Source organism: Notamacropus eugenii, chromosome 1 (genome assembly GCF_028372415.1).
Source record: "Notamacropus eugenii isolate mMacEug1 chromosome 1, mMacEug1.pri_v2, whole genome shotgun sequence".
NCBI lineage: Eukaryota > Metazoa > Chordata > Mammalia > Diprotodontia > Macropodidae > Notamacropus > Notamacropus eugenii.
In genome coordinates this window covers 479648001-479668850 of record NC_092872.1, presented here as the reverse complement: position 1 = coordinate 479668850, position 20850 = coordinate 479648001, and the positions used below count along the sequence as shown (strand labels likewise).

At 48.5% G+C, this 20850-nt stretch overlaps 1 protein-coding gene across 5 annotated transcripts; it reads right to left on the bottom strand.

The window, feature by feature from the left end:
• Positions 1–3884: 3884 nt before the first annotated feature.
• SLC27A4 (solute carrier family 27 member 4) lies at positions 3885–20548 on the bottom strand. 5 transcript variants are annotated; one of them, XM_072632578.1, is made up of 14 exons: positions 20159–20365; positions 19199–19420; positions 17885–18051; positions 15631–16025; positions 14768–14926; positions 13374–13443; positions 13185–13276; positions 12836–12945; positions 11559–11768; positions 11127–11253; positions 8960–9097; positions 7655–7819; positions 5479–5625; positions 3885–5051 (listed from the first exon to the last, which is right to left on the bottom strand). In XM_072632578.1, exons 3-14 carry the CDS (start codon positions 18043–18045, stop codon positions 4894–4896), a joined length of 1932 nt encoding a protein of 643 aa, XP_072488679.1. In that variant the 5' UTR covers positions 18046–18051; positions 19199–19420; positions 20159–20365; the 3' UTR covers positions 3885–4893. The 5 variants fall into 5 exon arrangements, with proteins under 5 accessions (XP_072488679.1, XP_072488678.1, XP_072488676.1 ...); XM_072632577.1 differs by lacking the exons at positions 19199–19420; positions 20159–20365 and adding an exon at positions 20525–20548; XM_072632575.1 differs by lacking the exons at positions 19199–19420; positions 20159–20365 and adding an exon at positions 20407–20546.
• Positions 20549–20850: the final 302 nt, after the last annotated feature.

Genomic DNA, 20850 nt, shown 5'->3' with positions numbered 1-20850 from the left:
CTGTCAGTGCACTGGAAGTTCCCTCTCCATTGACTGAACTGAGCCTGGGCTCCGACCTGGGCTCTTTGGACTGACACCTTGATTATCCCCATCCTAATTCTGTTTCCATTTTATACCTTTCATCCCCTTTCCCTTGGTGTAAGTTTCCCTCCTCCTTTTCTTTACAGGGCTCTGTCTTCTCCCCATATTCCCCAGTCAGGATCGCCACTTGGCCTGCCAAGACAAACTGTCCCTACCACCCACCCTCCCGAACTTCGGGGGAACAAAGCGTCCACCCATAGCCTAGCCCACGCCCTCTCATCCCTGTAGTGATCATCCAGAAAATACAGCGTCCTCGGCACGCTGAGGGAAAGACAAATCAGATATTCCAAAAACCAGAACCTTCCAACTTCTCATTTTCTGTGGCTGGCACCACAGTTCTGCCAGGTTTAAAGTCCTTTGTCTGTTTCCTTACCTTCAAAGTCTCCTTGCCACTCTTACGTAATATTCTCTACGTAAAATGAGGTATTTGTGAAGCACTTAGCACAATGCGTGGTGCATTTTAGGCGATGCTTAATAAATGCTTGTTCCCTCCCTATACTGGAAGGTTCCTTCTAACGCTAATAATTATTCTGTGTTCATTGTTCTAAGATCTCTTCCAGTTGTGACTTTCCGTGATCCCTATGACGGTCCTCTTTTTTCTAATCTTTTTATCTCCCTGTGTCTAGCATGGTGATCTGTATTCATTCATATATATATTTGATAAACATCTTAATTAAATTGGATCCAATCAATAAACATGTTCTATCAAATTTTCCTTCATAATGCCTTTCACAAGCACTACCCTAGTCCTGTTTCTCATCACTTCTTCCAGTATTTCAATAACTTTCCCACTGGTCTCTTTGCTTCCTTTACTCTCCCTTCTATCCACCCTTCACAGGTGTTCAGGTAAATTGTTAAACCTGGCTTTTATCATGTGTCTTCTTTGCTCAGAAACCTTCAGCAACTCTCTAGGGCAAATAGAATAAAGTCAAAATCCCTTAGTCTGGCACTGAAAGCCCTGCTGGATCTAACCCCCATCGTACAGCTCCACCTTATTTCAGTCTCATCATATCGCCTCCATGGGACCTGGCGCATCCTTTTCTCTGCAAAACCCAGGCTGATGAGAGTGCGTTCCTGGGTTGGATCCGTGTATGTGTGATTTTAAAGATTATAATTATTATTTTTTGGCGGGGGTGGGATGGGGTGGGAGTGTAGGGTGGGGGTGGTGCAGAGGGGGAAGGACCCCAGAGATTCCCGCAGGAACCGCCTTCAGTTCTTTCTGAAGCCTCGAGGAAAACAATAGGAGGGTCGGGAGGGGGCTAGAGGGCTCTGGTGGGGACCACAGTCCGCTGGCCTTTGTCTGAATCCCCCCGGGCTCAGTCCTGAACCCTCGGTGGCTCAGAGAAAAGGCGATGGGGGTGGGGGGAGAGGGGCGGGGAGGGTCAGGGGGAGCTGGAGTCTTTTGCAGGCTTCCTATCCCATTCTTGTGCTAATTGGATGTCAAGCTGAGATCAGTGAGAGGGAAATCAGTCCCAGCGCTCGGGTTAAACTGCAGCCAAAGAACGCTCGGATGGAGAGTGGAATATCATTAGTGCCCGGAGGAGCTTGGCTGGGATGGGGGGTGGGGGGAGGTGAGGGGGCGGGGAACAGAGGGGGATGAACGTGGGGCCCCATTCAAAGCAGCTCCCTCCCCTCCGGCTGCCTTCAATAGACCCCTCCGAGGTATTTAACCTTCCCAAGAGTTGAAAGCGATACAGCAAGCGGTGGCTCTGAAGGCCACTTGCCTGGCAGCCTGGGACATCCCGGGGCAGGACCGCAAAAGAACACTTTTTTTTTTTTTTGAAGGAAGAGAGGCTGTGGTCTGAGCCCCAGGAAGAATCTGCCTGGGGGGAGGGTGATGGAGTGGCCCTACCTGTCTTTGAGCTGGAAGATGGGTGGAGGAGGGATCTCAGATCTGCCTAGCTTCTTAACCCTTTGATCTGGATTTCTTAAGAAAAGTTAATAGGGTGACTGACCGCCTGTAGTCTGTCCCCTCCTTCCATAGATAGATCATCTGTATCTTTGCCTCTAAAATTAATCTCTGACCGAGGACCTAAAAGCATCACAAAATCAGACAATCTCACAGAAGCTACTTTAGAATTCATCTAGTCTCATTTTACAGATACGGAAACTGGGGTTCGAAGAGAAAGGTCCTACCCAGTCACTCAACCAGTTGGTGGCAGAGCTGGGACAAAAGCTAAGGACTCCTGGCAGTCCTACTCCCATTACACTACACTGCCTTTCTGCCACCCCACCAAGCTGACCCAGGTCTCTTCAGAGAAGAGAGGACCTGTGCATGGGTACTTTAGATGGAGACAGGGCTGTTGTATCCCCAAGAAAATGAGGTCTATTTTCTTGTTCTTTACTCACCACAAGGGAAAGAAGGGAGCAAAGGGAGTTTTCCATTTTAGAATAGGGAAAATCAAGTCCTTCGCAGCAGTGACTGTAGAGTTCTTTAAGGAACAGATCCGGTTGCTGTGCTTTCTCCATTTGCAGGAGGCTAATAAGCTCTCTCATTCTACTTTTTAAGGGATTAACACAGCCAGTTTCATAGAACCCTGAGGGTAGGAACATCTAGGAACCACATTACCCCAGAATAGAAGTTACTCCATATTTAAAAACAGGTCCAGTCCCGGGGTTCTTTCCCCCTCCTCCAGTCCCTTCTACTACTAGTACATCTCCCCTGTACATCCTGCACCAAAAGAATAAGCCAACCTGCCCCTGGCACAGGAGCAGCTAGATGGCACAGCGGATAGTACACCCTGCCTGGAATCAGGAACTTGTAGCTGTTAAGAGTCCATTTTCAGTTGTGTCTGACTCTCCATGACCCCACTTGAGGTTTTCTTGGCAAAGACACTGGAGGGGTTTTACCATTTCCTTATCCAGCTCATTTATCAGATGTGAAGAAACTGAGGTCAACAGGGTTAAGTGACTTACCCTGCAACACACAGTTAGGAAGATGAGTCTTCCTGACTGAAGGTCCAGCACTCTATCCACTATGACACCTAGTTGTCCCATCAGTAAGGCCCAAGTTCAAATCCAGCCTGAGACACTAGCTGTGCGACCCTGGGCAAGTCACTTAACCCTGTTGGCCTCAGTTTCTTCATCTGTCAAATGAGCTGAAGTGACAAACCACTCCAGTATCTTTGCCATGAAAATAGGTCATGAGAATTCATCGCGTCTGAAAAGACTGAACAGCAAAATCCGTGGGACAACAAGGTCAGGCTCTAAGGGATTAACCAGGGCCAGCTTGCCCTCTCCTGGCCATATGGGTTAAGAGCAATCAACCCAGACACTTCTGACTTCTGACCTAGGACCCCTGGCTCTTTACTCCACTCTCTCATTTTACAAATAAGGAAACCGAATCCTGGACAGAAGTACAGTGTAGTCAAATGTAGTGCTCAGATTGGAATCCAATTTAGGGTTCTTTCCACTTACATCAGGCAGATCTATAAGGCCAGGGCCACAGGGCCTCCAGTACCCAGCACAGGGTGGGCTGTGCCCAGCACAGGGCAGTGATGTGAGTCTAATCTCACTAGATGGGTGGGAACAGAGAGACACCCACATTACCCAGAAGGATGTGCCAAATACTAAGTGGGGGGTACTAACAGTACTAGCAGTGTTCCCAGGAGAGAGAATGCACTGTGATCTGTAGGGGCAGGGAGAGGATCAGCAAGGTCTGCCCAGATATGGTGGAGAAGGGGGTGGAGCTGAGGCTTAAAGAATGAAGAACTAGAGAGGTCTGGAGCATGACAGGAGCCAAGGTGTAAACAAGGGGAGACGGCCACCCTCTCACACATTCACATAAATTAAGAGGCAGCAAGGAAGTCAAGTCTGAATTTATTTGCCATAGACACCCCATCCCCACGCTCTCCCACAGCAAGAGGTATGAGCCAGGCCAAGGGGTGTGAGGAAGAAACGAGACAGAGACACAAACTAATCCTGAGGGGAGGGAGAAGCTGCAGGGCAGAAGAGAGGAAGGAAGCTCCTGCAACGGAGCCAGCCTCTCTCTCTGTAGTGATCCTGAGAAGCTTTGGAATTCTCTACAAGGCCAAACAGAAGACCTCACTGAAGAAGGTGGACAACTGATGTGTGCACAGGGGAAGGAGATGTCTCTTCGGCACCACCTAGCTCAGGGTCTCAGGCAGCTGCAGGGGCTTTAGTTCCTGCAACTCTTTATTCTGGAGAGTGACCCCTTTTAGCTACCACCCTCCTTTGTCTACACCACTGAAGTCCTATGGTAGCTTAGATAGCAGCCATAGCCCAAGAGAAATAGAACCTTCATCCTAGTCCTCTTGGCCCAAAATAAAAGGGGGGGGGGAGGGAGTGATTCCTCTGTCCTCTGGTTGGCTTCCTGAATCCAGGGTCCTCACCTTTTGGTAAGGTACAGGGAGTGTGAGACAGCAAGAATCCCAATTAGTGTACTCCCCTCTCAACCTTCTCCCCCTCTATCCTCTCCCCTTCCTGCCCCCCCATCTCCCAAGACATCACCCTGAGTATGCTCAGTCAGTCTCTGCTGTCTGGGGTATGGAGACAAAATGAAGGATTGAACTTATCCTACCCTAAGCCTTCCAGCTCCCCAGACACAAGGCTTTCATGGAAAACCTCTAATGTGGGGGTAGAGGAAGATGGCAGTAAAGTCACTTGGCAATTTCAGAGCAGAGGTGTCCACTGCCTTCCCTCCCTTCACCCCAGGCAGCACTCTGGAGGAGGGGAATGGCCCTTACCACTGCTCGCTTTGGTCTGACATCATTCCCTGTTCCCCAAGAGCCCTCCAGAGGCTCAGCCCCTGATTCAGTCCAGCCCCTAGAGTGGGAGCAGGGATGGAGATGATCACAGCTTCTCTTCCCCAGCCTGGATACGGACATAAGCCTTGGAGTCCAGGGGAAGATAGCGGCACAGTCGGGTATCCAGGTAGAAAAGGGGGTCCTTCACCAAAGCTGGGTTGAAGCCCTCTTTCCGTAATTCTGTCTTCTGGAATTTGTGGGTCCCTGAAGGGGCGGGGAAAAGGGGTTAGATAATAAGAGGAAGGGGGACCTCATTGTTGGGGACAGGAGAGGCCAGAATGGCCTCAGTATTAAAACACTGAAGGAGTAAGATTAGAGAAATATTTGCCCAAGAAGAAGAGGAAAGAAGTAAGCATCACGGATTTGGAACTAAAAGGGACCATCTCCTCCTCATCTTACAGATAAGGAAACTGAGGCCTTGGTTTAAATGACCTGTCCAAGGCCACATGGGTAGTGAGTAGCAGAGCTGGGATTTCATCTCAGTTCCTCTAACTATAACTGATTGACTCAGTATTTGAATGCTGTGAGACCTGGGAGAAAGAGGAGATGGTAAGGGAGGCAGTTAAGGTTGGGGAGGTCTGAGGTAGGAAGACCTAGGAAAGGAGGGGAAGAGGGGGACCTTTAGCTGTACCTGTTTTATGGAGCTCAGGCAGAAAACGCAGGAAGATTGGACGGGCATAGAGCGGAAGTTCCTTCTCCAGTGCTTTGGCAAATTCTGTCAGGTCACAGCCACCTTTGGGGTCAGCGACTGCAGCCATGCCTGCCCGACCCTCAACACCTGCAGTGCAGAGGAAAGGTATCATAGGGCTGCGGGGCACCTGGGAGGTCTGCCCACAGAGCTCATGTCATTCGCCGAAGCGGCCAACCGACAAACATCCTATAAATGACCAATTCAGATGGGATGTATGCAAAACACTTTGCCAGTCTCAAAGGGCTACATAAAGGTTAGCTGTTAGACGGATGCGGCTCACTTGTGGCAGAGGCCTGACACCTAGTGGTCACTCTAGGTGATACAGGTGCTGAACAGGCCCCCTCACTCAATTTAACAAATATTACCACAGAAACTTAAGAGCTGGTTGGGACCTGAGGGGTCAACTGGGCCAACCAGAATCACATAAACAGGCACATGCTATTATTATTTTTTAATCAAATATTTTGAGTCTCATTCTTAAGAAGTATGTATTTTAAAGAATTTATAGTTCATTTGACTCAAGTTCAAATCTGGCCTCAGGCACTTACCAGCCAAGTGACCTGAGACAAGTCACCTAACCTCTCAGACTCAGCCATTTGTAAAATGGGGACAATATGAGGACCTACTGAGGCAGGGAAGGTCATTATGAGGGAAAATGAGATAATACATGTAAAAGGCTTTGCAAAATAAAGCTTACCTAAACACTGTTGTTATTACCTCTAGGGACTTCTAGTCCTGGAGTCTGGAAGACCCACCTTTCTGAATTCAAATCTAGTCTCAGACAACTACTATCTGTGTGACGCTGGGGAAATCACTTAACTCTGTTTGCCTCAGTTTCCTCATCTATAAGATGAGCTAGCGAAGGAAATGGCAAACTGCTCCAGTATCTTTGCAAAAAAAAAACCCAAACAGGGTCATGAAGAGTTAGACACAACTGAGCAACAATTATCGCCTAGGGCCAAAATGTGCCCTTGTATCGCTCAGCCCTTTATCTTAGTTCTGCCATTCAGAGAGCTAAACCATCTAGCTGAGTTATTGACATTTTGCTAAGAGTCTGCTATATGCAGATCCCTACTAGGCAATGAGAAAAATACAAAGTTTAAGAGTCACTGATCTAACCAGAATACTTGGGCTGAAAAAGTGACATCAAAACATATCCTGGGTATGCCTAGAAAAAAAGAACCAGGCTGGCCATCCAAGAAGGATGGGTATTGCCTGGGTGTCCATCCAGTTCATGTGCCACCTCCTATGCAAAAGCCTTCCTCAGTCCCTACATATACTGACCAGATTACACAGGCTGACAGAGGATCATAGAGTTAGAGCTAGGAGAGATCTTAGAGGCCTTGGAGCCCAAATGTCTAATGTTACTGATGAGGAAACTGAGGCCCAGAGGTGTGAGGGACTTAGTGAGGCCACATATGGAGCAAACTGATTAGACCCCATGTCCTCAGACCTCTGGAGTCCTTAGACTCCCCAGACAGGTCCTCATTTTGTATCACTAGGCCTCTAAGTATTGTATGCCCTCAGAAGAATGGAAATTCCTTCAGGGCAGCGATTATTTTTTCATTTTGTCTTTGCCTCCCCAGCAATTGAGGGACCTAGCGGTGGTGGGGAGGTGTGGGTAGAGGACAGCTCTACAGCCAAAAGACCTGCATTCAAGTCCCTCTTCTGACACCTAGTGACTGTGAGACCCTGGGCAAGTCACTTGATTGCTCAGTGCTTTAGGCACTTCTTAAGAGATGGTGCTGACCTGCACTGACAGAAGGAGTTTTATCGCCTGAGAGTTCCCTATGTCAGAGAAAGCACAGGGTGAGACCCTACCCCTAGCTCTATCTTCAGACACCTAGCATCGTGCTACACTGTATATAAACAGTATACATATAGTATATGCTTACCTAGTATACAGTAGATGCTTAATTAATGCTTGTTGGATTTGATTTCCCCAAAATATGAAAAAATCTGGAGAGGAAGGAGAATTCATGGAAAGATAGGAATAAGAATTGCTCAGGATGACAAGGTGTACAGGTAGTACCCACAGTATTGAGATTTTGGCCCCAGTGAAGTACTGTGGTATGTATGTGGTGCTTTACCCAAAGAACCATGGCTCCCCACTTACCTGGCACCTCCACACCATACACAGCCACATCAGCCATGCCTAAGAGTCGGCTCAGGGTCCCCTCCACTTCTGTAGTGGATACATTCTCCCCTTTCCACCGGAATGTGTCACCTGTTCGGTCCCGGAAATACAGGTAGCCCAATTCATCCATAACCAGCACATCACCTGATGGAGGGAGAAAAAGGATGCAGGTGAGGCCTGGAGGGTGGGACTTTAGGTATCCTGCTATGATACTAAGAAGCTAGAGAGAAGACTGGGAGGGGAGGGAGGGGCTGTGCTCATGGAAGCTATGAATTATGGGATTCAGAACTAGAAGGGTCTTCAGAGACCACCTGAGTCCAACCTCCTCATTTTCAGATAAGGGAAGCTGGGGACACTCACTAGTTTGGGGACTATAATTATTATCAATTAGTGATAATAATAATAAATAACAATAACATTGATCTCTAGAGGCAGCCATGGTATAGTGGACAAAGACCTGGTCTCCAAATCAGGAAGACCTGGGTTCAAGTCTGACCTCTGACACATGTACTTCTTGTTTACCCAGGGCAAGTCATTTAATCCGTCGGTGGCTCAGACAGCTCACCAATAAGGCTACACCTTTCAGAACAGGTGCAGAGTACCACTGGGAGAGGGAATTCTCTTACTGAGAGTCCCCTAGACTAATAAAATTATAGGTTTGAGAAAAAACAAAAACTAACCTGACATTTATTCAGCCAGTGCCTTAAGGTCTATTGAGGGCCTGGCTAGCCACAGCTTTATGAGACAGACAATAACTTTCCATAGGGAACACTAATATTCTCATTTCATAGATCTTCAGTTGTGCAGGGTAATGGGCCGAGGTCTGGCCTGTCCTCTCTCCAATACCCCCAGGAGGCAGAGAATTAGGAATCAGGAAGCCCTGGGTCTAAGAACTACCTCTGACTAATATTAGCTTTGGGATCCCTGGCAATTCCCTCCACTTCTCAGTGCCTGAGGCAACCCTCAGAACTGTAAATTACAGAGAGCCGCTGATCTCTCTGACTTTACCAATGAAGAAGCAGAAACACAGGTACAGGACACCCAACTCTCCTGCTCACCCCCATCATACAATATAACACCTGGTTCTAAAACCCAGGTCCTCAACATGACTTTGGAAAGGAGGAAATTCATAAAAGGAAGGGATGCTCCTGGCAATGTGGAGGAAGGGCAGGCATGGTGTCAATCCCTTCATTTCCTCTCCCACCCGAATGATTCAAAAAGAAACTGAAGAAGAAGGGAAGAGGGAAACAGCAAGGCCCCAGGATAATGGAAAGGGGTCCTGACCACTGAGGTAGGCCATATCTCCCTTCTTGAAGACATCATAGGCAATCTTCTTATCATTGGCACCCGGATTGATGTACCCATCGAAGCGCCGAAGCGGGTCGTGCTGCACAATTCGACCAACAAGCTGGCCTGGCTCCCCTGGGGAAATCAAAACTCAGCTGGGATGCTTTCTCCTATCTGGTGAACCCTCTTCATGTTCTGATTCTGCTTAAAAACCTTACCTGGTCCCACAAGGCCACCCCAGACCACATCCAAATCCCTGTTCGATACAGTGTTTGAGGCTCCTGTCTCCTCAGCCTCAGCTCCAGCCAGGCTATCTCCTTAGCATTGCTGTTTCCTCACCCTACCTAGAAGGCCCTCCTGCTCCCTTCATCTGTAGGGGTTGTTGTCCATCGGCTCCAGTCCTCCATAGGGATCCCCTGACCATGCCGTGCCTTGGTAACTTCCCACCTCTGATCTCTTACAGCACTTTCTGTGTGTCCCACACATCTGGCACTTAGGCCAGGATATACTGTCTTTTAACTTGTGTGTACATATATACATCTATACATACAGACACATTAACAATTGGAAAGGAGGTTATAAAGGAAAAGGGGTGGTCCTGGGAATGTGGAGGAAGGGACTGGGAAGGCAGAGCTAGCATTTATATGGTGTTTCAAGGTGTGCAAAGCACTTTAAAAAGATCTCATTTCATCCTCTACAACAACCCTGGGAGGCAGGTGCTATTGTAATACCCATTTTACAGATGAAGAAAATAGAAACAGAATTTGCCCAGTCATACAGCTAGAAACTTACTGAGGCCAACTCTGAAGGCCCAGCACTATCCACTGTACCACCTAGCAGCCTCACTCTATATTTCTCTCTCTTATTTCTTGTTCAGTCACTTTTTCAGTGGTGTCAGATTCTTCTTGACCCCATTTTTTGTTGTTGTTGTTTTTTTTCCAAAGATACTGGAGTTGTTTGCATTTCCTTCTTAGTTCATTTTACAGAAGAGGAAACTGAAGCAAACAAGGTAAGTAACTTGCCCAGGGTCTCACAGCTAGGCCAGATTTGAACTCAGGAAGATGAGTCAGGTCCAGCACTCTATCTAGCTGCTCATCTCTATCTATACTATATAAATATATTGATATCTATCTCTAGCTATACTATATCTATCTATTTAGATAGAAACATAGAGAGTGGTGGATGGATGGATAGAGAAATAGATATAGATGAATGGTTAAATAGAGATGGATGGCTGGACTGATGGGTAGATTGAGAGAGAAGTATAGATATATGGTTGGATAGATAGAGGGATCGATAGATATGAATGGAGAGAGAAGGATGGGTGGATGGTTGGATAGAGAGTGACAGATAGATTAGATATGGATGGAGACAGAAAAAGAAATAGAGAGGAAGAGAGTGGACAGTGTGGTATAAAAGATAGTCAGCCAGCCTTGCAAGTCAGAAAGATATGGGTCCATGATCTGCCTCCGCACATACTAGCTGGTATAACTGATAAATCACTTGACCTCTTAGTGACTTAGAAAACTTTCTAAGACTATAAGTTACAAAGCAGTTGCCAAGATGCATTGGAAGGGGTCATTTCCACACTCAGACTTCCCTATGCTAATGAAATCACACGTCTGGACAAAATGTGTGTGTCTGTAGGTGTCTTCTATCTGTCCCTTCCTCCATGAGTGCTGTCCCTTTTATACCCCCTAGAGCAGAAGTGTCAAACTCAAGGCAAATCAAATTAAAATGGAATTGGGAAATGTTGAATAAAATAAATAAAAATGCAATAAAGCATGAATAATACTAATTTGTAGTTTTCTAAGTCAATATGCACCTGTAAGAATTCGATTCTATTAGACTCTGACGCCACAAGCCTAGAGTATTTAGAATAGGCAAGAATTTGTGATAGTGGTCAGTCTAACATCATTTAGACCTGGAAGGTATCTCAGAGACCATCCAATTCAACCCCAATGGGAGGAAACTGAGGCCCAGGAAAAAGGTGGGAAAGCTAACTCTAGATCTAGCACAGCACACTTGGTAAGGCCTAACTGGGATGGTTTCCTGCCTCCAACCCTCACTAGGCAATCCCCCTGTCTAAAGGCTAATTTCCTTCAAGTTTTCCCACCTCCACCCCTACCTCCACTCCCGGTACCATTCATCTTTGAAGACAGACCTGGATTACAGGGAAGGCAGATGCCATTGTTATCCCTGATCAATTCCATGGTATCCTCGTTCACCCTCACAAGCCGGACGGGGTAGACGAAGGATATGATGCGGCTATTGAAGCCACAGGCCCCCACCTGTGAAGTCCAGGACATAAGAACCCTGATTTCGAGATGCCAACCATCCCCTAGTGACTTCCTCCCTAATCCTGTCACCCAGGTCCCAGGATTCTCTGCTGGACTTCTCTATTTGGGGAGACATGGATGTTTCTCTTTGGGGCTGGTACTTTACTCTGCCCCATCCCATTCCATCTAATGAGGCTAATCAGATGGGCCCCCAGCTATGCAATGACCAAGCCCTTCCAGGCCCTTTGCCTGATCTTCTATCTTTCCCAGTATCTGACCAAGTATGTATCCAGATCCTCTCCCTAAGAGCCCCTGACCTGGCTATCGAAGTTCCCCACGCTGCAATTGCATTCAGTGGCCCCGTAGAACTCGGCCACCTGGGGGACATGGAAACGATTGATGAATTCAGTCCAGATAGACTGCCGAAGCCCATTGCCTAGGGCCATGCGCACCGAGTGCTGGGTCTCCACTTCTCTTGGAGGTTGGTTCAGAAGGTAGCGACAGAGCTCTCCAATATACTGGACAATCTGGGGGCAGGGGTAGGGAGGAGGGGAGACAGGTTGAGGCATCGATCCTGGGACTGATGAGAGACCCTCCCTCTTTTTTATCCTACAGTCACTGACTCAAAGACTGTCAGAGCTGGAAGAGACCTTCAAGCTCATTTCATTCAAATTCCTCATTTTTCACAGTAGGAAACTGAGACCCAGAGAGGGAAAGCCATCCTTGTCAGATTGCACAAATAAGCTGGTGGCAGAGCTGGGACTAGATTCCAATGCTCCTAAACACTGTGTGTTTCTTTCTTTTTTAGTTACATATAGCTTTTTTAAAATGCATATAAAACTTAACAGTAATACCAAAATTTCCTTTTGTGTCCCCTTTGGAACTTTTCCTCTCGTGTCTATTTTTATTGATGTTCTTTTCATCCTCTTTTTAATCTCTATCACTGCCCACTAACTCACCTTTCCCCCCACCCCTGCTCCCAGATAAATCCTCCCTGAACACAAATAAGGATGGCGGTACAAAACTAACAAGCAGTGTTCCTTCCAAACTGTCATGCTACCTCCCCACACCACAATTACTGAATCCTTTTCTCAGAGGTGCTCCAGAAACTTCCATCCTCTTATCAAAGTCTTGTCTCTGCCACTGACTGTTTAGTTTCTTGAGGGGTGAATTCTCTAACTCCCAGATACTATCTAGTATGGATCCTGGCTCAGGAAAGGTCCTCAATACATATATGAAGATGGATTGATTTCCTCATCTAAAAAATGAGTAGGCTGAGTCCTACCTACTCTACCGTCACAAAACATTATAGGGATCAAATGGGGCAATTAGATGAAAAATACTTTGAAAGGAACTGTCACCAGAGGAACACAAAGGGCCTTTCTGGACTAGTGGTTATTTTTGGGTCCAGCTCTTAACACCCACGGATGACAATTCCTCTCTCTCTCTCTCTCTCTCTCATTCTGTCTCTCTATCCCTTTCTCTCTGATTCTGTCTCTCTCCACCTTCCCCTTTTCTCTCCCTAACCCCCTCAAGTCCTATCCTCCCACAACCTTACCATCTCTCCACCAAGGTCTCCAGCTACTGTGCTTACCGTACAGTTATACTTGATGCAGTCATCCCAGAATCGAGAGGCAGAGAATTTCTTTCGGATCACCACAGTCATCCCATGTAGCAGACATTGTCCAACCCCCACAATGTTCCCTGGTAGGTACAGGGGGAGCCCAGGGTGAGTGAGGGAGGAGCGGGGAGTAAAAGAAACCTACCCCAAAGCTTCAGAGAAGTCCCCTTCTCTCCCAGGCTCAGAAGACAGAGGACCAGCCCCAGGAAAGGTAAGGGAGATTCCATTCACCCACCCCTACCCACCAGTCCTTTCAGGAGAGCCAAAAGGTGAGAGGGAATAAGGACCTGTCTGAAGTGGGTCCCTAAGAGTCTAAGGTTACCTGCTGAGTGGTAGAGGGGGAGGCAGTCATATACAATGTCACTAGAACGCATTCGGAAGCCATAGTAGACCAGAGCAGCCATCCGGTAGTACCTGGGACAAGCCAGTGTCAGTAGAGGGAGAGATTGGACACCTGGTAGAACCTGGGTTCCCTTTCTGCCTTCCCTGGGTACCGCCCTCACTTCCTCACCTGCTGTGCACCACGATGGCAGCTTTGGGCATTCCTGTGGTGCCGGAGGTGTAGATGTAGAAAAGCTTGTCTGGGAGAGGTGAAACACAAATGGTTGGCCAGAGTAAGGTAAACAGGAGAGAACTGGGTTGGGGAGGGGAGGTGGAGCTGGTAGGTAAAAGGGATGAGAGCCAAGCCAGGAAGGCATAGGAGAGAAGTGAAATGGACTCTCTCTCTATACCTGTTCAAATCCTACTGGTTCTTGAAGACGCAGCTACACAGAGTCCAACCAACTCCACGGAGTCTTTGTCCTAACCACCAGAACTTAAAGCAACCTCTCCTCTGAACTGCAGTTCCACCGAGCATCTATTCACCTCACTCTGCAATAATTATATGTGGGCTTTTGCTGCCAGACATATCTATGTCTTATCTCCTCAGGTGATTCCCCAAAAGAGCAGGGGACATTTCTTAAACTTTTTCCCTAAAACTTTGTGCATACTTAGCACCTTTATAGACACTGTAAAGGGAATTGCGGGAACCCTGCTTTCAAGGAGTTTATACTCTGGTTGAGGAGACAAGACAGAAGCATGTGAAAAGTGATATGATACAAGAGATTTCACAAAGCAGAATGGGGTAAGTGCCCAGTGAAGGTTAAGCCAGTATGTGAATGATTTGAGAGAGAGGAATGATCAGGGCAGGTTTCACAGAGCAAAGGGCCAGGGAGGAACATTAGAAAGAGCCTGGACCAATTCCAGAGGACTTATGATAAAACATGCTATATCCCCAGAGAGAGAGAGACGTGAAAGACTCAGAGTACAGATCAGGGTCTATTCTTTTTCTTTTGGACATAATCAATGTGGTTATGTTCAATTATGTTCAAATCTCAATGTGGAAATTTGTTTTGCTTGACTATACATATTTGTAATGGGTTCTGTTTTTCTTGTTTTCTCAATGGGGATGAGGGGAGGGAAGGAAGGTGATGGAAAAAGAAATCAGAGATGAAAATAAAGTAAAATTAGAAAGGGAGGAAATAATGAGAAAGAAAAGAGAGAAGGAAAGCAAAAAAGAGAGAGAGAAGAATAGAAGGAAGAGAAAGGAAGGAAAGGAAAAGAGAAAGGTAAAAGAAAGGAGAAAGAAAGAAGGGAAGGAAGGAAGGAGGGAAGGAAGGAAGGAGGGAAGAAAGGAAGGAAAAAAGAAAGAGAAGAGAGGGAGAAAGGAAGGAAACAGAAAGAGGAAAGAAAAAGAAGGAATGAAGAAAGAAAGGAAAGAAGGAAAGAGAAAGCAAGCTTGGACTCAAGAATAAGCCAGGTATACATTAAGTGATCAATAAGGACCTGTTCAATAAATTAGCAAATGGTGAGCTAAGAGAAAGCTTGACCCAAGCTTTCTCCCTTGCCCAACAGTGGGGATCATACCAGTGAAGCCTTTGTCTGGTAGACTGGGCAGGTTCTTGGGGGATTCCTCCAGGAGGGGTTCCAGGTGTTCAGTTCCTGCTGGCACAGAGCTGGGGTCCCAGTCTCCTGAGCAGAGGAGACTCAAGGAGGGGTCCAGAGTGCTGTGGATTTCACAGACAGCTAGGAGGAGAGAAGTGATAGGAGGGCAGTCAGCACTTCAGGAAACTCCCCTGCCCCAGGCCCAGGGATGGGCATGGCTCAGGTGACTCCCTCAAGAGCCAGTCTGTTGCTCTCAGAACCTACAATTCCCAGCTCAGCATGCTGGGCATAGTACCAGAAGGAATGGTAAGTGGCCAGGGCTTCTGGCACTTAAAGGTATGGGTGAGCTTCTCTAGGACATTTCAAGGGTGGGGTAGAAATTTTTTTTGTAGGGAAATGATAGAGGTAGGGGGGAAACAGATATATGGAAACCAGGGAGCAGCAAAGAACAGCTGCTTTCCACATGTGGAAAAACAGAAGCAATTCCTCCAGGTCAATGCTTAAATGCAATCGGTATAAGCTAATTGTGGCTTTCTCAGTTCTATTCCCACCCTCCTTGTTCCCTCAAACTCTCTCCTCCTCACTCAAAGAGTGTTCAACTGAGAAACCAATGCCCTGGGTTCTAATTCACGTTCCACATAAAAATAGATGTGTGACTTTGGGCAAATGAAAGGCTGGTGATTTCTTAGCCTCAATTTTCTTCTCTATAAAATTAAGGGTTTGCTTTAGGGATCTCCAAGTCCCTTCTAACTCTACCCTTCTCTGTTCTAACATCTCCTCTCCTTCCTATACTCTCATCCTCCTATCTCTATGCTTGGGCCCCAGGTATGGTTCCTAATACTCACCAGAAGATAGCTCACTGCCAAAGATGAGGATGCGAGCCTGAGAGGTAGTCAGGCAGTGGCGCAGGGCATCCCGCCGCAAATTAGTGTTGATGAGGGCAGCCTCCACCCCCAGCTTGGCCATGCCCAGCCAGAGCCCCACAAACTCATTTCGGTTTTCCATGAACAGGGCCACCACATCACCAGAAGCCAGACCCCGTGCTTGCAACAGATTGCCAACTGCATTGGAGTAGGTATCCAGCTGGTGGAATGTCCAGTGGGTATCTGTGCCCTCGAATATCAGGGCTGTCTTGTCCGGGTGGCGCTTCAGGACGGAAGCAAAGATTGTAGGCACCGTCTGGCGCTCCCTGAGGTATTTCCTCACTTTGCGCTTTACCTTCAACAGGACAGTCCCAGCACTGCCAAGGGAAAGGAGGAGATCCCTTCAGGAATGTGTCCTACACCCATATCAACTTCATGCCCCTTGCTTTAAGTATATAATTCTACACTTTCATTTTTAAAATAGTTCTGCTTGTCATGGTTACCAGGTGAACTTCCCTTGAGCAAATTTAAAATATTATAATGGCCCTTAAAGACATCATTATTACCTACTATTATTATTAACTCCAGCTTCCATTAACTTCCCTTTCTTCCTCCCAATTAAAAACACAAGAAGGGGTTGGGGGTGAAGAGTTGGAACACAATCAAAATTAATCCACACGGTGGCCACCTTGTGCTCATCCCTTCTATCTGAAGAAGAGTAACCTCTAGACTATTTCCAGAACTTCTGGAGACTTCTGGAGACTAGTTGTTCAATTGTATTCATTAGTTTCAAAGTTGTTTCTCTTTACATTGCTGTTTTATCACTTTAAATTCTTCTGATTCTGCTTATTTCACTTTGCATCAGTTCGTACTACCCAGGATTCCATGAAATCATCTCTCATCATTTCCTTTCGAGATTTCTCTGAACTTGTGAGTTTGTAGTCCAAACTTCCTACAGTGCTCTGGTCTTTCCATCAAAAATTCTCCAAAATCTTCTATTGCGTTAAATATTCATTTTTTCCCCACATAGGATTATGCCAAGATTTGCAGGGTAGCTTATTCTTGGTTGTAAGCCCATCTCCTTTGCCTTTCTAATACCCTCTAGGTATCAGCATCCTGGCCTCAGGACTCACTAGCCTGAGCTCATACCAAAGCAACTACATGCCTGCTTGAGGACAGTATTAATAGGTGCTCTATTTAGGGGCAATGCTTTCATGCTCCTCCATAAAAGAGAGGACCTCTTGAGTTGGATTTCTTAGTATCTACCTCAAATAGAACCCATTCTGGCTCCTCTTTGCATCTGGCATTATGTGCTTAGAAAATAAATTCCTTGAGGACAGGGCTTGCCTCATTTTTGTACCCATAGTCCCAGGACCTAGCAAAATCCCAGGGCACAAAGTAGGTGCATAATAAGTGCTTGTTCATTGATAGTATGTGCATAATAAATGTTTATTGATTTCTTTTTTTGGGAGGCAATCAGGGTTAAGTGATTTGTCCAGGGTCATACAGCTAGAAAGTGTCTGAGGCCAAATTTCAACTCAGGTCCTTTTGACTTCAGGGTCAGTGCTCTATCCACTGTGCCACCTAGCTGCCCTTATTGAGTGGTTTCTTTCCCCAACTTTCTCATAGCCATTTTCTGATTGGGCCAGCCATACCTGATATTACTCTGACAATCTTACAGTAAGCCACACATTCCCACAATATTACTCTTGGCATCAGCCAGCCCTGCTGTGCCATGATCCAGCCTGGCCTCCATGCCACCCTTTACTCTTTTAGGCTATGTCTGCCTAACACCAGCCCATACTCTTAGCATTGGTCTCAAGCTAGTACCAGCTGCCTCCAGCCTACACAAAGCCTCCCACAGGCAGATATATAGGCATGTTATCCTCCTGGAGTCAGACTGCAGAAAGGAAGGATATGCTGGCTTCAAGGTCATCATTGTCCTGTAACCCCTGGGGCCAACCCCAGCAACCACCCATCCCCTGATCCCTGGAACAACCAGGACTAAGGGCTCAGCAACCTCAAGTCAGGAAGATTCCCTGGGCAGGTACTTTTAATCTTTGGACTTCAGATACTGAAAGGGACATGGGAAAGCGGGGAGGAGTGGAGAATAACTCTTTCATGCTGTGTGGAAAGGTAAGCCCTATTGCTCTGGGAGGCAAGGGGGTTCTGTAGAGGAGATTGTTACCATAGGAACCCAGAGGTAGAATCTTAGGTCAAAATAACAGATACTCACAAGATATCACGCCCAAGGGTCTTCCAGATGATCCTGATGAACCTCCAGCCCCCAAAGGCAAGGTAGAAACAGAGCACAGAGAGGCCCACCTGTGTCCATGGCAGCCTCAACACCAGCTTGGAGAGCATAGCTACCCCCACCAGGGATACCTTGGACAACATCTTGGCCTGTGGGGCATCAGAGCTGGTCACTGCCTGAAGGTTTGGGAGCCCTGGCTTCCTCTCCACCCCCCGCCCAATTTGGTTAGCTGCCTGGTCTCCTCATAGTAAGACAGTTCCATCTGCTCCAAGAATCTTTCCCAGGGGGGCAGACCACTGGTCCAGTGACCCAGACTACTTCTCTTCCCTCTTTCCCTCTCCTCCACTTCAAGTAAATGCCCTTTGGGCAAGCCCCAACATTCCCTGATGTAATTTAGGGGTAGGGGTTGAGGAACAAGAGTCACTTCAGGCATGGGACACAGGAAAAGGCAGGGCTAGGAGGGAAGATTCTAAGGTCGAGCTCTATTTTGTTATGGGGTGGAAGTAGCGGGGGAAGATAGCACAGAAAAAAGAGCAAGGTTATGAATCAGGAACTGGGGTTCTAACGCCCAACCTGCCATGAATGAGTTGGGAGACCTTGACAAACTTAATTAGAGTTCTGGGGCCTCTATTCATTCTTCTGTAAAGTGGAGGGGGCAGGGTGGGACTAGATAATCTCTAAATTCACTGCTAGCATTTTACTGGTATGAGGAGAGGTAGCTCAAATGGGGAGCTTTTTTGGGCTTTTTCATCCATTTCAGGTCATAGCCTTAATGAGAGGAAGGTCCAGATGGAACCAGGATTGCAACAAAGAAAAGTTCGTAAAGGAATCTGAGTCGCAGACTTCACCTTCTGCCCATTAAAGGCAGCATTGGTTGCCTAGTTCCACTGTCCCATACCCAGCAAAGTCACAAGAGCATGTTTCTCCTACCAGCTTCTGGCCCTCCCAGGGACATGGGGATTTATTCAAAAGCTCAGTCGTGGAGTCCTGTGGCTTGGGTAGCTTCCTGGAAACGGGGAGCCCAGGCTAAGAAGCAAGTGGAGGGGGATGGGAGGTGTCCCTAACCGGCACAGTGCCCCAGATCAACCACTAGAGGGCAGAGAGAAGCTGTTAGGACTAGACTCCTGGGGGGGGGGGGGGGGCATTGGGGAAGTCACATAGAGATCCAGGCCTGTCAGAGCAGCTCCTAATAGTAGATCTGAAGCCTGAAGGGGTGAGCCAGGCAGTGAGGAGAACCCACCCAATTCGATATTAGCTCAATAAGTCCTCATGGCCAGAACTATTCAGCAAAGAGACCTTTGGGATTGGGTGTTCCTAGAATGTTGACCTCAGATGCGGGATCATATTCTCTGGCTGACCATCCACGGTTAGGACTCCTGGTTTCCAATCTTGCCCTGTCATAGATTTGCTGGGAAGGGTTGCGGTGGCAAAAGGGGCACTGCATCCCTCTGTCTCCTCCCCTAGGAAACGCTGATGGGCAGGTAGGCATGGCAGGTGAGGCCCTCAAAACCAGGGCACCTGTTATGGGTATCAAACCACTCCAGGTCTTTATGGACAAAGAAATGAGACCCTTAAAGACCCTCCTCCAAATACCACCACCTGTGCCCAAAGTGTTGCTTCTCGTTCAGAGAAGTTGTCCTTGGCCCAGTGGCGGATGAGGAGGGGGGTGAAAGCTTCCTGGGTCTGCTGGTCATCTGCTCCCTGCCCCATCACGAGGCAAGAATCAGCCCTGGGGTAGGGGAACAGGGGTTCTAGGAAAGGGCTGGACATCCCTGTCCCAGGTCCTGGCAGGGCCTGTGGTGGGGTGGGGCCCGCAGCCTTTACTCCCAGGTCTGGGGGCCTGAGAGGAGGGAGCCAGAAACCTGGGCTACACAATTGAGCAGAGCGAGGAGGCTGAAAGGCAGTCAGGTGGACAGGTGGACAGGCAGACAGACATTCAGACAGACTGACAGACAGAGAGGCTTGAGGATTCCCCCGGCTCTGCAAACGGCCCCGCCCGACACCCACCCCTCCTTACTGGCTCAGTCCGACGGCCAACACCCATCCTGGGGCCCTGGGAGGTTCGCCCCCCCACCCCCTAGCATCCAGGGCGCCCATCCCGGGAGAGCCGAGGGGGCCTAGGGGCCGTCCAAGGTGCGCCGCTGCCCCGCGGCTCCAGGAGAGGAGCCGAGATTGGCTGCGCGCAGGTGGAGCCGGACGCCACCCAACACCTCCTGTCCTCCCCTCCAGGTCACCCGCAGCGGGCACCGAACTCACCCCCGGCTTCATCCTCGCCCAGCCGCGCCCCGGTGCCCGGGTGCGACCTCCCGCGCGCTCCAGAGGTGGCCCAGCTGCAGGCGGGGAGCCGGCGCGGATCTCGGCAGCGGTGTCAGGGCTGAGCCCGGAGCTTGAGCTCGGATTTGGGCTGCGGCTCGCGGACTTTGCCGGGCTCCTCCCGCTGGCCCTCCTCCTTTTCTTCCCCCTCCTCCGCCACCACCTGTACCGCCCACCTCCGACATACGAACCGGCTCCGCCGGGCTCGGCCGCACCTCCAGCTCCTCCTCCTCCCCCCGCTCGGCGCGGCCGTAGCCGCCGCAGCAACGCGGCGAGCCCTGCAAAGCTGACGGGGAAACTGACTCGCACCTCGCCATGCGCACGGGCGCGAGCTGCTCCGGAGCTCGCGCGCTCCTGGCCAGACGCTGCAGTGCACGCTGGGAGTTGTAGTCCTCTCCCCACAGTCCTCTCCTTCCCCTTCGTTCCCTGCTTTGGGCTCAGCCAGGACGAATTCTTTTGAGGAACCCAGGATCCAATTCCCTGGGGTCTCGCGGTGGCCACTTTGCTGCCTCGCACCGCCTGGTGCCTGGCAGCACACTTCTTCCCATCTTCTCGGTTTTGCTCCGCATGCTTAACTCCCCCGGGAGTTCAGCCTGGGATATGGGGAAAAGTTTTGTAAACTTCGGCAGCGGGTG